The sequence below is a fragment of the Musa acuminata genome, chromosome BXJ2-2 (genome assembly GCF_036884655.1).
Source record: "Musa acuminata AAA Group cultivar baxijiao chromosome BXJ2-2, Cavendish_Baxijiao_AAA, whole genome shotgun sequence".
Classification (NCBI taxonomy): Eukaryota; Viridiplantae; Streptophyta; class Magnoliopsida; order Zingiberales; family Musaceae; genus Musa; species Musa acuminata.
Window position 1 is genome coordinate 20,035,386 of NC_088339.1, and position 16,553 is coordinate 20,051,938.

General features: G+C 38.8%; 1 protein-coding gene across 1 annotated transcript; it reads right to left on the minus strand.

Moving 5' to 3' along the window:
• Positions 1–6,698: 6,698 nt before the first annotated feature.
• LOC103969658 (polygalacturonase QRT3) lies at positions 6,699–8,247 on the minus strand. Its single transcript, XM_009383266.3, has 3 exons — positions 8,098–8,247; positions 7,801–8,025; positions 6,699–7,700 (listed from the first exon to the last, which is right to left on the minus strand). The coding sequence occupies exons 1-3, from the start codon at positions 8,245–8,247 to the stop codon at positions 6,699–6,701; spliced, it is 1,377 nt and encodes a 458-aa protein (XP_009381541.2).
• Between the last annotated feature and the right edge of the window lie 8,306 nt (positions 8,248–16,553).

The following is a 16,553-nucleotide window of genomic DNA, read 5'->3' on the forward strand; positions in this document are numbered from 1 at the left end:
TCATAGAGTGATATTTGAGCGTGGAAAGCCACTATATGTTCTATAGGATCTGCACCTCCATTGAACACTTCCAAGGTATGCAATCGAAAGCTTAAAGGGATCACTTCTTCTTGGATTTTATGGATGAAAGGAGATTTAGCCAAAGCGAGCTCTATTAATTTACCTTCTTTTGCATGATAGAATTCTTAACTCATGTCTTCTAAGAATAAGTCCATCCCTTGGATTTGCATTTATATGCTGTAGCCGGTGGAATTCACCGATTGAGCCTTTGATTCACATGTCACTAATTAGGAGCGATGAGGTCCATTAACTCAATCATAGGATATCATGGAGCATCGTTCACAAGATGATTAGTCGACTATGAGTGCTCTAGAGCAACATGGGTGTGGATGGTGGGAGAGACCTAGTAGCTATTGAGGAATTGGACTTGTCACAAACTAAGCTAGTTGCGGGATAAGGGGAAGACAAACTACATCATCTCTATTAATGTCTAGACCTATTGGTTGAGGCTTAGGATGACCTTCATGAGAACTATAATATAGGTGAGAGTTCCCAACAGGGAGAGAGACTAGAATCATTGAATAATTGTTAGTACTAAATGAGAGTCTATACGGAGGTTAAAGAATTGAGGAAAAAAATCAAAGAAGATAAGCCACTTTAGGTGAAGATATACTATAGGTGAGAGATGTGACATCCCTAATAGACTAGTCATTGGGAGTGTCAATGCAACAGTGCTCCTGCGATACGAAGGCTCTCATTTTAGCACTAAAATGCTAGAGAAAAAATTGATGGTGGAGAATTGTTGGAGCAACTCGATTCGATTCTAATCCGACTTGTGATAGGAGTTCCTTGCCCATCTAACATGCTCTCGATGTTTGTAGTGGGGTTTGACTTGCACTCAAGACCAATCTCAGGTTAGAGTCAGGTTAGAGTCCCCGTTGTGATCCAATGAATACCTAAGTTAAGTCTGAAATGAGTTAAGTAGAGTTTTAAGGTAAGAAAGGTCAAATCTTGATATCCATGCCCCTAGGTTACCTTTTATAGTCAATATGCATTTGGTCACCAACTATAGTAGGAAATATTTTATGTTATAGAAAATACTCCTTAAATATTTCATATTTGGGCGATTGACATTGGGATTTTTATCATTTTTAATTAATTAGGACCTCAAGTAGGGTTCATAATTATGAATATTCATCCTATCATTATGAACATATATTTAATTTAAAATATTTTTATAATGATCCTTTTCTAATTTGTATATCTAACTAAAATTCATAGGTATTCTCTCATAGGATGAATATTCACAATTATGAATTTTAGTTATATATATATATATATATATATATATGCATTAACAGACTTTATATGACAGCTATATTAGTAATACTAATATACTTAATCTTTCTGATTGACAAGATTAAGTATATTCACATCCCACTCAGTCTCTATAATGGCTATTAGATTTGGACTAGTACTCCTATAGATAATGCTATTGCCGCAAGTAGTGCTTAATACTTATATTTGTCATTGTCTAAATTATAAGGAGAATATGTGGCGTCTTTGTGTACCTCATAAGGTTAAAAATTTTTGTATCAAAACTTCTTCGGAATTGTTTGAGTACTCCTCTCCTGAAAATATTTGAAAATCGATTGGAAAGATGTTAATTTAAAAATATTTTTGTAAATGAGTAATGAGGAAGTAGAGCAGTGAGTAAGTAAAATGATTTCCAGCAAAGGTAAATAGCAAAGTAAAAGGCAGCAAATCGATTTTATAGTGGTTCAGTCATCGTGACCTACATCTACTCTCGATTCCTCTTCACTCGATGCCATCATCTTCCACTACTGGTCTTCCTTTAATGGGTGAAGACCAACTATCCTTTTATACCTCTCTTCTCATTTTTACTAGTTTAGGATGTAACCTTTTAACAACACTCACTCCTCTCTAAACAAAATTCTAAACTTAGAATTAGAGGAGGAGATCTCTTAAGTGATTACTCACTTTTAAATTCTCCGTGCTTATATGTGTTAATCAGAGATAAGAGGGGTATTTATAGGCCTCAAATGGATTCAAACTTGGAGCCTAAAAGTGTCTCATCCCGATTTTCAGGATACTGACGGTACCACCGCCCAAACTGGCGGTACCATCACCTGATACAGTCTCAGAGATTGTGCCATGACGGTGCCACCTGTTGGGTCACTGTTTCGGTCTTTCACTTGGCCCAACAAAGCCCAAACTTAGGCCCAATTGGCCCCTAATTGAGTTGGCCCAATTCTAACCTAATTATGTGCTAATTATGAATTTTAAGACATACACTAAGCTAAATAAGTTTAGTAAGTCTCGGTTGCTTCCGGTGAGCTTCCGACGATCTTCCGATGAACTTCCAACGATCTCTCGGCAATGTTCCAACGGACTCCCGATAAGCTCTTGGACTTTACGACAATCTTCTTGGCGAGTTCCGATGAGCTTCTTTGGCAAGATCTTGGACTTCTTGATCAATTCCTACAAAACTTTCGATGAACTCTCGAACTCCCAACGAAATCTCATTCTTGACTCCGGGACTTCATTTTGCTTTATGCCTTGATAGCTATCATAGTTAATCTTACATACTTCAAACTTATTTCGATCTAGACAATTATTATAAAGCTTAAATCAAATGTTGTCCAGCATATTATTGGTTTATCGACTCTTTGTCCGATTCTTCGATGCATCGTCCTCTCTTGCGGCCATTACCCAATCGACCAGTTGACCTCCGCAACTCCGATTTCCTTAGCATAATTTTCGCTTTTCTTGGCCCGAAGCCTTTTGCAAATACGTCGACCGATCCTTCAGCTCAACATCCAATCTTCTGACATGTTTTTCTTTGGCCTAACATGATTCTTCCAGCTTTAATTGTCTCTCCCAGATCGAAGCTTCCTGCGTCACTCAAAACGTAGATCAAATCATAAACACTATCAATTGATTTCATCATCAAAATCCCATATTCAACACTATCATGTGTTGCATTCTTACCCAACTTCTTGTATAGTTTATAAACTTAATTTTGACTCCCTTACACATTTTTTTTAATGTGTTTTGCATAAGTTTTTGGCAATTTGTGAGCAACCAAATAGGCTATAAATTTCAGTTTATTTTGGATTGGTATCAAGAATCGACGAGCTTCCGGCGAACTTCCGTCGATCCTCCGATGAACCTTCGGTGATGCTCCTGCGGACTTCCGGCAAACTCCTGGACTTGCGACGACTATATAAACGATACGAACTTCACAAGAAGATCATTGGTAATATTTTTTAGTTTCTTTGGCTTAATCGTAATGATTATCTATATCATAGGTCTCAAAGTCAACCAATCTTAGTATGGTGAAAGTGGTTGCACTGACTATTAACTTACGTGATTTCGAGCTAGACGCAGAGAGACCTTCCCAGGGAAGAAAAGTTTCTGACCCATTATAACTTTTAAATTTCGATTACATTATTGAACATGATAGGTCATTTCACCCATATTTGTTTGATGTAAACATTCGGTACATGAGTAAAGACAAACTTGTAAATATAAAATCTATAATATATTATATTAAATATGAAAATAATCTTTTTATGTCAGAATTAAAATTAAATAATTAGATCTAGTTTTAGAGATACATAAGAGATTTTATTTGATTTGTAAAGACGTCATCTTTAATCCAAGATCATCGCTGTCGATCTACAAAGAGGAACTAGATCATTCTTCTCTTGGTTTAGGGAGGAAAAGTTTAGGGAAAGACCGTAATCCCTCAACTATAATCTCTGTGAGATATCATCTTCTTTAGTCCTTGGAGGTCCTATCTATTTATAGGCAAGAGCAAAGGATCTAGGATAAGTAATTAGGAGATTTTTTCCATCAAGATTATCTCCTAACAAATCCTACTTTAAACTTCTTTTTTATTAATCAAAATATTTTATCAAAATTTAATTAGTTATATTATATATATCTTATCTAATTATAAAGGGTCACAAAATCATCACGGGATTCTGAATGCACTAACTTTATCAAAACAATATGGCTTAAAAGAATATATAGGTTCAATCTGGTATAATAAAAGTCGTCAATTTGTTCAACGTAACCAGTGGAGTTCCTTGGAGATAAAAAGTCTATCATTGCAGACAACTTATCTTTCACACACAGATCATTAATGTGTTTTGAGTCTTCTTTCCGATAACAAAAAAAATTTCAGATAACAATGGCATTCGTCTACAACATTAACAACAAATGACCATAGTTTCTTAACCAAGGGATAGTTGATTTGATAATGTCTAAAAGAGGGTGTTTTTTATTGCCAAAATAATTTTGACTCTATATGGTGCTTTGTACGTAATATTGGCATAATGATAAGATTATTCTTTTATGATTTGAACGGTCAAAGTTTTATGCCTGTTACAAAATCATTATTTTCCATCGATATGGGATTAATTTGATGAACCTTTTTTAAGTCATTGAGTTTTTGGTTAAGACTAAAATGTAAAATCTTATTATGCAATTGTGGCTCATTATCATCAATACAAAAAGCAATAAACATAATGAAAAGATAAAACATAATAATATACAGCTCTTATTGAATCTTATCGGCTCTCCATATCCCAATTACTTCAATTGTGCCCTTTATGACCACATATACATTAATTTTCATTTAGATAAGTAACTCCACACGAATGCATAATATCATTATCATGAACCCATTAAAGAACCCATTAAAGAAACACTAATCCAATGGGAATTTGATTAGTGTTTCTTTAATGGGTTATGGATTTGTAATATCTCCAAATCATGAACCCATTAAAGAAACACTAATCCAAATGAAATTATAACTTTGTACGGAATATGAATACAATGGGAATTTGTTTATGGATTTGACATTTAATAGTGATTATCTATTATTAAAAGGTCATTCTAATTATATATAAAGATCTTCGTGTCAATATATTCCATCGCTTAACAAAATTATAAAGAGAGAAGAAGAGGAAAGATAAATCACGAAACACTTTAAAATATCAATTAGATGGATTATGATCTTAAATGTGCTTGATCTCATTTTCTCACTAATTAATTAAATTATCTATTTGGTTGTAACAATTTTTTTTATTCGGTTATTCCACGAGATCTTAATTTTCCAAATGAATCTCTCAATATTTAAAAAAATAAAAAATATATATTAAATTTATAGATACAATTAATAGTAAATATCGGATGACTCCATCATCGACTGAATGATGGATGTTGATTTGGTGCGTCGGCATTGGGAACATGTGAATCATGGGTGGTCGAGATGCAGACTTTTCTTGACGGCCAGAAGATGGGTGGGTTCTGCATCAGCCTCAGAAAGGAGCACATTATTATTAGCCCCAAAATGATCATGAACTTTGCAAGTTCCCTCGAAACAACCCATTTTCTCTCGATTTGTTTATGATTTGATTGTGTTAAGATGTATGGGATTTCTGGCTAAGAGTATCATTATCAAACTCTTCTTTCCGGCCGACAAATAATGGAGTAAAGCTGCATCCATTTCATCGATAAGAATCTCGTGGTATTGGGTTGTCGTTTTTTCGTATTATCTTCTTATTGAGACACGTTTAACATCCATTGCTACTGGTGAGGATTCGATTGGACCACATTTCAATGTCGGATGAAGGTCGGTCGAACCACATTCAAATCACCAAGTCAACAAGAATCGACCAATGATACTTCCTCGAAATCCCCTTCTTGAGGGCTTGATGAGTGTCCACGTGGCATCATCTCGTCCGTCGCTGCATCTGTTTACATATCATATATATACACCACCCCCACCCACCGTCTCTTCCTCGCTCGCTCTCTTTTACGGCCCATGGCGACGAGTGATGCCACCTCAAGCCCGGCCGGGCGGCTCGGCGTGCAGAGCATCGAGCAACCGCAGTCCCTCGCTGCGTCGTGCTTCGGGCATTCGTCGGTCCCCTTCTCGGCCGGTGCCATGCAGGCCGGGGTGGGGGGCCGGGTGTCGAGGCCCCCACGGCGGCGGACGAGAGCCTCCAGGAGAGCTCCCGTCATTTTGCTCAACACCGACGCCGCCAACTTCCGGGCGATGGTCCAACACTTCACCGGGCTATCGTCCGAGCCGTATTCTCCGGCCAATCAGCCCGGCGGCCGGTCAGCGATCAAGTTGGGTCCCAGCTTCCATGATGCCGTCCTCGAGACGATGACGGCGTACTCGGAGAAACGCTTCCAACCCCAGTGGCAACAACAGCGATATCCTGAGGCAATGTTTAGCCTTCACAGTAACAGAAACAGCGGTAGCGATGCGCTTCCTCAAGCGCTTAGGCACTCCGCCATGAATAGGGAGATGGCTGATGGCCTCCTGTTTGCCGGCATATCAAGCCAGATGACGATAAGGCCAACCTCCCTTAACACCAGGGTTGATGGTTACTTCTCATGAGAAGAAAGCAAATGGATCGAGAAAGACAAGGTCAACTTATGCTTTGCTACTTGAGGAAACGACGCGAGAGAGAAGAGAGAGAGAGAGGAATTCTCAATATCAATAAAACTATCACTTGACCTCCTACTATCCGATCTAAATATTGTCCTTATTATTTAACCTCAAATCGTGCAGGCAAACAATATTTCTGAAAGATTTAACCGCATCTAGTCAATGAAGCACAAAAAAAAAATATTCTGGGAAGCAAATTCTCTCTCTACTTGGAGTACTGATCCACCGACACCCAGACACCGCCGTCGACGACATGGTCGGCCTCCACCACCACCATGTTGTTGCTCGTGCTGGTCACCGCATGCAGCGGAATGCTCTCATTTCCATTCACGTACAGCGAGTACTGCACGTTCTTGATCCGGTCAGGGAACAGCAAAATCGGTGAGAAGTCGGCCACCCACTTGTCCGCCTTGCCGGCAACCGTCAGTTTAGCAGTCGTCGACTTCACCGACATGCCTGTCACGCTGTTGCGATCGATCACCACCTGGTCCACCTGGTTGAACGTGCCCTGCACCTCGACCACTGCCTTTGCGTTGCCGTTCCCCGTGAACATGTTGTCGACGATGGTCAGCCCCGAGATGACCCCGTTCACTGACTTGAGGACGACGTTGCCGTCGCCGAGGAAGAAGGCGTTCGTGACGTGGACCTGCACCGGGTCCTCGAGGACGATCGCGTTGTAATCCATGTAGCAGTTGTCGATGCGAGTCTGGCTGTTGCCCGGCAGCTTCACGTAGATGCCGACGCCGCCAAAGCCGGTGGCCTTGTTGTAGCAGTGCACGCCGGTCAGGATGTTGGCCTGTCCGGAGAGGATGATCCCGGTGCCGGCGGAGAAGATTACAACGTCGGTGACGGCGTTGTCGTTGCCCGCAAGGTTGATGGCGGTGCCCGAGAAGCTCCTCTCGCCGGGGTCGCCGCCGACGGTGACGTGCTGGCCGAGGAAGGTGTTGGAGACGAAGGTCTCGTGGCCGCTGTTTACGTGGATGCCTTCGGTTCCGAAGTGGATGAAGAAGCAGTTGTCGACGCGGATGCGAGCCGAGTCGATCACGAGGAGGCCACCGCCGCGGAAGCCCGAGTCGAAGAGGATGTCGCGGAAGGTGATGTCCTCGTAGTAGAAGCCGTGCTTCTGATCGGAGGACGGCGAATGCAACTCGATCAAATATCCATCGGTAGGAAAATTATCATCTGCCCGCAGAGTTCCACCACGGATCTGAATAAGAGATTTCAAGGTTGAGGAACTCATACAGTGCATGCACGGTGAACGCGATGGATTGGGAAGGAAGCATAGAGATCAAACAGGCTTCGATTACCACAACATTTCCACCGCCGCTGGGCAAACGGATGGGCTTGCTGATCTTGTAGTTGCCACCTTGCAAGTCCACCACCGCGCCACCCAAGTCATTGATCCCCGGCAGCAACTCCTTGCCCTGCTGAGCCTGGAAGGTGGCATTGATAGTGTTCATGATGGCGTCGCTGCTGTCTGCAGCCCCGGTCGAGTCGGCTCCAAAAGAAATGGGGTCGAAAACCTTCGACACCTGCACACACAAGAGAGTCTCATCGCAACAACAGCGACAGGTAAAACATTACATCAAGTTCCTGAATCTTACTGCTTGATTGAGTGAAGGCCGAGAAGAAGCCCTCTCCTGGAACTTAGCATAGTGCTGCTTTAACGTGAGGCGCTGAGGGAGGGCAGCATCACTGCCATGAACGCAGCACCATAAGGCTAGGAGAAGCCACAGAGACTTGAAGGGCGCCATCTGAGATGGAGAGGTAGAACCTTTTGGCGTTTTGGATAGCTCGAAGATAGAGATATAAATAGGATTGAAAGTATTCTTTTGTGATAACTTGTTCAACAATTTTGGATTCTAAACTGATACAACCACTCTGTTCCTAATGATCATTGGATCATTATGATCTTGTGACAATCCAACAATTGTAATCTAGACTTGCAGTCTGCAATCTGCATTCTCTGCTCAATAGACGATAAAAAGAATGTGTGCAATAAGGCAGTGTTTGATGGAGAAATTTATACCGGTGATTTGGGTGTTAAACCAATAAAAACTATGGAAATTAAATGATGATAGGGAATTTATTGGCAACCAACATGGTTGTCACGTGGGGTCCAAGTCCAAGTTACCTTCTATCTATTTGCCCGGATAAAAATTTAAAATAGAAAAATATAAGTTTTCTCATTCATTATGGTAACAAAGATAATCATAATTCTTTTTCTTTTTCTTTTTCTTTATGGTAAGAAAAGTCATTACAAACTCTCTTATCTTCTTTTATGATAAAAAAAGATAATATCAAACTTCCTTAGTATCGGAGGAACTCGGTTGGAAAACCCCTTTCGACCTCAACCTCTATGTAAGTGGGACCTTGAAAGCATGACTTTTCTATCCCAGAGATATTGTGGACATTTTTATGTATATAGATTTGAACTATGTCGCGCTAATCAAGATATTAATGATTATTTTTTCTAACATTTTGGTGCGAGAAAGAGGGGAACATCCGCTTGCCAATCCCCTTAATGAATGCTCCAACGAGAAAAGGCCCTCCTCCAAAACATAATACTTTTACTCAAGGGGGGCAATTGTCATCCTTATCAAGTGTGAATGCATCTATCGACACAGATGCCAATGGGGCACTAATATCTATTGAATAACACATGTCTCTCACCTCTAGGGATGAACACAAGCCACTTACTAGTTCCTACTAAGATGTTCCTAAACCTTGCCCATCAGGTTCAAATGCTCATGGACATGTAAGGTATTGCCTTGCTCTTGCCTTAGCTAGCCCAATAAGCGGCACTATTATCTCAACCATGGTCGATGCCGCAACCACCACTAACACCAGTACTCATCAGAATCCCCTCAACTGATGCAATGCCAACACCTCAGGATCGCCCAAGGTCTATTAGACTATCAGAAAAAGGAGCCCCTTATTCCCTAACAGTAGAATTCAATGTATCGCCACACCATCGCTCTACTCCACTCGAAATAGAGACTCAATCAATGAATTCAGTGGATAACTCCCTAAAAGTTCAATTGAGGCAAATAAACCAATGTATAAACGAGATGTAATGGGAGTTCTAGCAGTCCAAGGGGGAGAATCTGATCAATCTTATCTCAGGTCGATCCTCATTCATCTAGAACATCCAAGAGGAATTGATTCCAACAAACTTCTATCTCCTATCGCTGGAAACCTTCAACGATAGTACCGACCCAGTTGAACATATTGCCACCTCAGATGCTCTAATGTGTCATATATTCCCAACGACAACAAGAGGCATAACACAAGAGTGGTATACTCCCCTAAAGCTACTCTCGGTCGACTCGCAAAGGAGTTTGAGTTCTACTTCCTCGGAAATATATATCAAAAGTCCATAGTGGTAATGTTGCTCAAGCTCAAGCAAGGGGAGGAAAAGACACTCTCCAACTTCATTTTTTGGTTCACCAATGAGATCCATAGCATATAAGAAGCTCATTCATCACTCATGATTCAAGCCTTCATGATCAAGCTCAGGTCCTCTTGCCTTTTTTGATCATTGGTAGAGAGGTAGTTGGCAATCATACCCGAGATCCTCAAAAGGGCAACCAATTCATAGTTGTCAAGGTGATGGTCTGTAGTTGGCGTAATGAGATGTATAAAAAGCTACGATTGGAGCGATCACTATAGGTCCCAACCTCGAGGTCACCTCAATGAAAAAAACAAGATTGATCGGAGTTGCCTCGCTCAAGACTTAAGTTGACCCCCCTTAATATGACGAGAACTAATGTCATCTTATAGTTAAAGGAAAAAGAGTTTTTTAAAGACCCTCAACCGATGAAGACACCATTGAAAAGGAGAGAGAGATCCTAATATTATCGCTTCTACCATGACTATAACCATGACATGGAGGACTATCGTGATTTGAAGGAGTAAATCGAGGAGCTCATTCATCGAGGGCATTTCCAGAGATTTATCTAGAGACCTCGAGAACCTTCACCTCGACCTCATGGCCTGATGAAGAGGTAGATTGACATTATTGTTGGGGGGGGGTCTGCCTCGGGAGGAGACAACACCTCATGTCATAAATTCTACACCCGAACCATTATCAAGAAGCGCACAATATTAGAAGATGACTCGAAAATAACTTTCAAATATAAGGAGACGAAGTATCTCGACCCGAACTATGATGACATCCTAGTGGTCTTTGTAAGAATGATCAACACCTGAGTAAAGAGGGTCATGATTGATATAGATAGTTCCACTAACATGCTCTATTTTAATGTTTTTAAAAAACTTAAGCTCTTGACTTATGATCTCACTCCTATAACTTCTTTGCTGATATGGTTCACAGGCAACTCTATCTCCCCTCTCGGGACTATGAGCCTATATGTTATGTTTGATGATGAACTCTACTCCAAAATGGCAATGACCAAGTTTATAGTGGTTGATATCTCCTCGGCATATAATATGGCCATAAGTTGACCCACACTCAATAGGTTAAGGGTTGTGGTGTAGACCTATCACATGATGATGAATTTTTCAACAAAGATTAGCGTTAGAGAGCTGAGGAGCTATCTAAAGGAGTTTTGTTAGTGCTATCTAACAATAGTCTCCATATTAAAGAGGGCCCGACCCGAGGCACCATAGTTGGACCCTCGACATTTTGCTAGGCCCCTTCTATATCCAGAGCCAATTGAACCACTAGTTGAGAAACATTTATGCAAGGCCCATCTTGATCAGGTCATCAAGGTCGGGTTAACACTCCCCAAAGAGAAGCAAATACAACTCATTGACTTTCTCAAGAAAAATGTTGAGGTGTTCATATAGTCATCAAGAAATATGTCAAGAATATATCTCGATGTGGCCCAACACCACCTAAACATCTCCGTTGAGTCCAACTAGTGAAGCAAAAGCTACTATGGGCAAATACCACCTAAACATTTGAAGTTCACTCTCAAATGCCAACACATGATTAGTGACGAGGTAGACAAACTGCTATGGGCAAGATTCATTATCAAAGTGTTGTACCCCCAATGGCTTGCTAATGCTATATTAATTAAAAATCTAATAAAAATTAAAGAATATATGTTGATTACATCGATCTCAATAAAGCATGCCCAAAGGATAGCTATCCTCTTTCTTGAAATGGTTAGCCATGAGCTCCTCTTCTTCATGGATACATTTTTGGGATATAACCAAATAAGGATGGAGCCTCATGATCAAGAACATACCTCCTTTATCATAGATTGAAGTATATATTGTTACAAAATCATATCATTTGAATTAAAAAATATGAGAGATACATACCAAAGGATGATGAATAAAATATTCAACAATCAAATCAGAAGGAACGTTCAGGTGTGTGTGGATGACATAATAGTCAAAGTAGTATAACTGACTCGCATATGACAACCTTAGTTAAGACGTTTTAGTTTTTGAAGAGATATAATATGTGCCTTAACATATCTAAGTGTGCTTATCAGAGAGGAACATATGTAAATCTCAAAATGGTCTATGTCATATTAGAGATACATCCACCTTGATCGATGAAAGAAGTGCAATAGTTGATAGGGCAAATAGTGGTACTTAGTCGATTTTTATCTTAGTCCAGTGACAAGTGCTTGCCCTTCTTCCAGGTATTGAAAAATAAAAAAAGTTTCTTGTGGACCGAGAAGCGCTAGGAGGTATTTGAAAAGTTGAAGCACCATTTCATCCAATTGCTACAGCACTCCTCCTCCATTCTAGGTGAGGCTCTCAACCTATCTAGTTATGACTGAGCAGGCTATTACCTTCTAAATTTAAATATAAATCATAATTTTAACACATGAATAATTTCAACATATTCTAGTCAAATACATTCTAAATCATTCAGAATAGCATATTTTAATTTTTAGATCAAAGAATATCAAAAATTTTAGATAACATATTTTAATCTAACAAAATTTTAATCCAAATAAGATTAAAGGTAAGATGTAATGCCAGAAAACATCATATATTTAATACATAAAATATGTAAATTTTTAACATATTTAAATCTAAAAATAAAAATCATAAATAGGGGTCAAAGAACATTATAAAAAACTTCAATTGATAAATTTTAATACAATAATAAAAATTTTGACATTTAAAGAATTGATAAATATTTTAAAACTATAAAACTTTCAACATTTAAAGAATCAAAATAAAAACTAAATTTTTTATTTTTAAGAAAGGTAGGGAAACCTACCTCTCGTCAGCAGGGTGTAACTCCTCGTTCCTCCCGTTGTTGTGCTCGGCTAAGTGAGGAACGAATGAGAGAGATCCCTCCCTTTAAATAGAAGGAGGTGGGCCTCCATTAAAGGAAGTTTATTTTTATTTTTATATTTATTAAATATAAATTATTTCTATTTAATATACTTACAAATATGACATCACTCTATTTGGAATGCTTAATAGTTATTTCCTAATTCGTATTAACAAATAAGGAAATAGATTAAGATTTCCTAAATTACAATGGTAAGTAAGGGAAAAAAATTTAATTCCTAACTTGATTATTTGATTTGATTACACTCTATTTCCTGAGTCGGCTCTTTAGGCTTGTTATCCCTTTAAGGGTGCAAGGTCCTCTTCATTAGGACTTTGTATTTCTTCTTTAGTTGATTGTTGCTCCTATGGCATCTAGATCGAGGCGGATCCAAATCCTCTACCGATGGCTTATATGCAATTGTCGGAACTGATCGAGACTCTACCATTCTTGACAAAGAGCCGAGCTCCTTCCTTTTAAGGGCATATAGATTAATGCCTATATAGAATCAAAATCATAAAATTAAAGGTTAAAAAGGAAGATCAAGCAAAGCGAGGGGAAATTCAAGTCATACCCTAAAGAGTCGAGTTGAGACCTATAGGAAAACCTTAGGCAAAATCTTATGCGCAATAAAAGAATAGAAAGCAAAATCCAAGATTTCCAAAAGAAAAAGGTTCTTATCGTCATATGAAGATTGGTGCATGAAACAAAACACAAAATTGAAAATCGTGCATATCAAGACAAATTTGTTACCTAGAGAGATCATATATCCTTGCAAAATCTCAAATCTATAGAAGCAGATTAAGGAGGTTAACTATTCTCGTCTCTAACAGTGATCCACATGATAGTGTTAGGAACGAGTCAGCACTAAGAGGGGGGGATGAATTAGTGCAGTGGTAAAAACGTCAGTTCTGAAATTTCATTTCGTACGTTGAAAATCGATTCCAAAAATATGCTTAGATTGAAAGCGTACGGAAGAGCGTAGCAAGTAATGAGAAGGTAGTTTGCAGTTTAAAGTAAATTGCTTAAAGTAAAGGCAAACTAGATTTTTATAGTGGTTCGGTCGTCGTGACCTACATCCACTCCACCGATTCCTCTTTCGTCAAGGCCACCGGCATCCACTATTGGTCATCTTTCAATAGGCAAAGACCAACCACCTTTTACACCCCTCTTCTCCCTTTCACAGATTTAGGAGACAACCTTTACAAGCACACACACACACTCCTCCTAAACAGAATTCTAGACTTAGACTAGAGGAGGGGATTTGTCAAGTGATTGCAATAGCGTTTCTTCACTTTTAAACTCTTTGTACTTGTATTTGTTTAACCAGGAATGATAGGGGTATTTGTAGGCCTCAAGTTGATTCAAACTTGAAGCTTAAAAACATCTCGTCATGGGTTTCCTGGGTTCGGACAGTACCACTACCTATGCTGGGCGGTACCACCGCCAATGTCAGTTTGACACTGACACTGCGTTGGGTGGTACCATCGCCCGGACTGGCGATACCACCGCCTGACACAGTCTCGAAGACTGTGCTATGACAGTGCCACTTCTTGGGTCACTATTTAGGCCTTTCATTGGGCTCAACATAGTCCTTACATGGGCCCAATTGGCCCATAATTGGGTTGGCCCAAATCCAATCTCAATTACGTGTTAACTATGAAATCTAAGGCATACTTAAGCTAAATAAGTCCCTAGGTTTTGGTTTCTACCGGTGAGCTTCCGACGATCTTCCGATGAACTTCCGACGATCTCCCGACAATATTCCAATGGACTTCCGGCAAGCTCCTGAACTTCATGACGATCTTCTTGGCGAGTTTTGACGAGCTTCTTCTGGCAAGCTCTTGGACTTCTCGGCTAGTTCCTACAGAACTTCTGATGAACGTCTGGACTTCTGACGAACTCTCGAACTCCCAACGAAATCGCATTCTTGACTCTAGGACTTCATTTTGCTTTATGCCTTGCTATCGTAGTTAATCCTACACATACAAAAACACACTTCGATCTAGACAATTATTACTAAGCATGAATCATGTTGTTCGACATGTCATTGGTCCATCGATGCTTCGCCCGATTCTTCGATGCATTGTCCTCTTTTACGGCCTATTGCCCAATCGGCTAGTTGACCTCCTTAACTTCGATATCCTTAGCGCAATATCCCTCTTCTTGGCCCGATGCCCAAATCCATGGCCCGAAGCCTTCTGTCGATACGTCAACTGATCCTCCGACACGACGTCTAATCTTTTGACACGTTTTCCTCTGGCCCAACATGATTATTCCTGCTTTAATTGTCTATCTCTGATCGAAGCATCCTACGTCACTCAAAACACATATCAAATCATAAACACTTATCAATTGGTTTCATCATCAAAATCCGGGATTCAATAATCTCCCCCTTTTTGATGATGACAATCAATTGATGACGGAATTAATCTTAACTCCCGGAGTTTAAACAAACTCCCCCTATTAATATGCCATATTGATAGAACTCTTGGATTCAAAAATCCAAGCAACATGTTATCATAAACTTATGTATAATATCATCATACTTCTCCCCCTTTGTCATCAACAAAAAGGAGAAGTTCACTTATCAAATGTTTAGACATACAAGTTCAACTCATTGCATAATAAACATAATCTCCATTTTTATCATCATGCAAGCTAGCAAAAATTTAGCAAGTGCTACATTATATTAGAACATGCAAGCTATCAAGTTTTAGATATGCAAGGTAGTAAGATAGCATGTTCTAAAACATATAAGCTAGCAAAAATGATATGTTCAAGAAGGCATCTCTTGCTTCTTGAAATATGTAAGTTTCTAAATTTTGCTAGATGTGCAAGTTAGCATGTTTTGCTTATTGAGATATGCAAGATAACACTTCTTTCTCTATGCAATTTGCAAGCTAGCAAATTTTTACTTCCTTTGCAATGTTTGAGCTAGCAATTTTGCCTCTTTTGCAAAGTGCAAGTTTTCAAATTTTGCATCTTGAGCTAGTAATATTTCTCCCCCTTTGTCATTGTCAAAAAGAAGGGAAGAATACAATTTTATAGTTCTTTTCCCTTTTACAACGATTTCTAAATCATGACAAAAGTAAAGTAACAAAGATGAAAAATCAAGTCGTGAATGGCAAAATAATTTTTCATCATGAATATTTCATCATTGCATGTATCATTATCATAAGTTGAAGTATAGCATGCATAATACTAAATCGTCATTCAAAATTGTATCAATATTTCAATCATAAAAAAAAGAAAGATCAAGTCTAAAGTTCGAGAAATCAAGAGAAACCATAATTCATTTTAATAAATATCCTCTTAAATAATTAACAAAAATAATTCTTAGGAGATCATGATATAGATAAAATTCATTTTATGTTGTAGGAGAACAAGATCTCAATTCATGCATCAAAATCATGATTCATCTAAAAAATTCTCCTCTTTAAATATTCAAAGAGAGATCTTAGGAGATCAAAAGATATTCAAATGAAATTTTAAGTCATGAATTTTGAAAAAGATATTCTCTTTAGTAAATCGTAAAAGAAAACATAGGAGAAAAAGATTTCAATTCATGCATATAAAATCTTGACTTAAACATAAGAAATCTCAATTTATAAATCTCAAAAAATCAAGATAAAACTCATTCATATTCAAATTGTCAAATCAAAATCATTTTCAAGAGATTCATAAAAAAAACATAGATAGATACATTAATCTCTCCTTTTTGAAAAATCAATAAAGTAGAGAAATTTTTCTAGGAGAAAGCTTTCCTCTTTTTAGTGTTTTAATTCATAT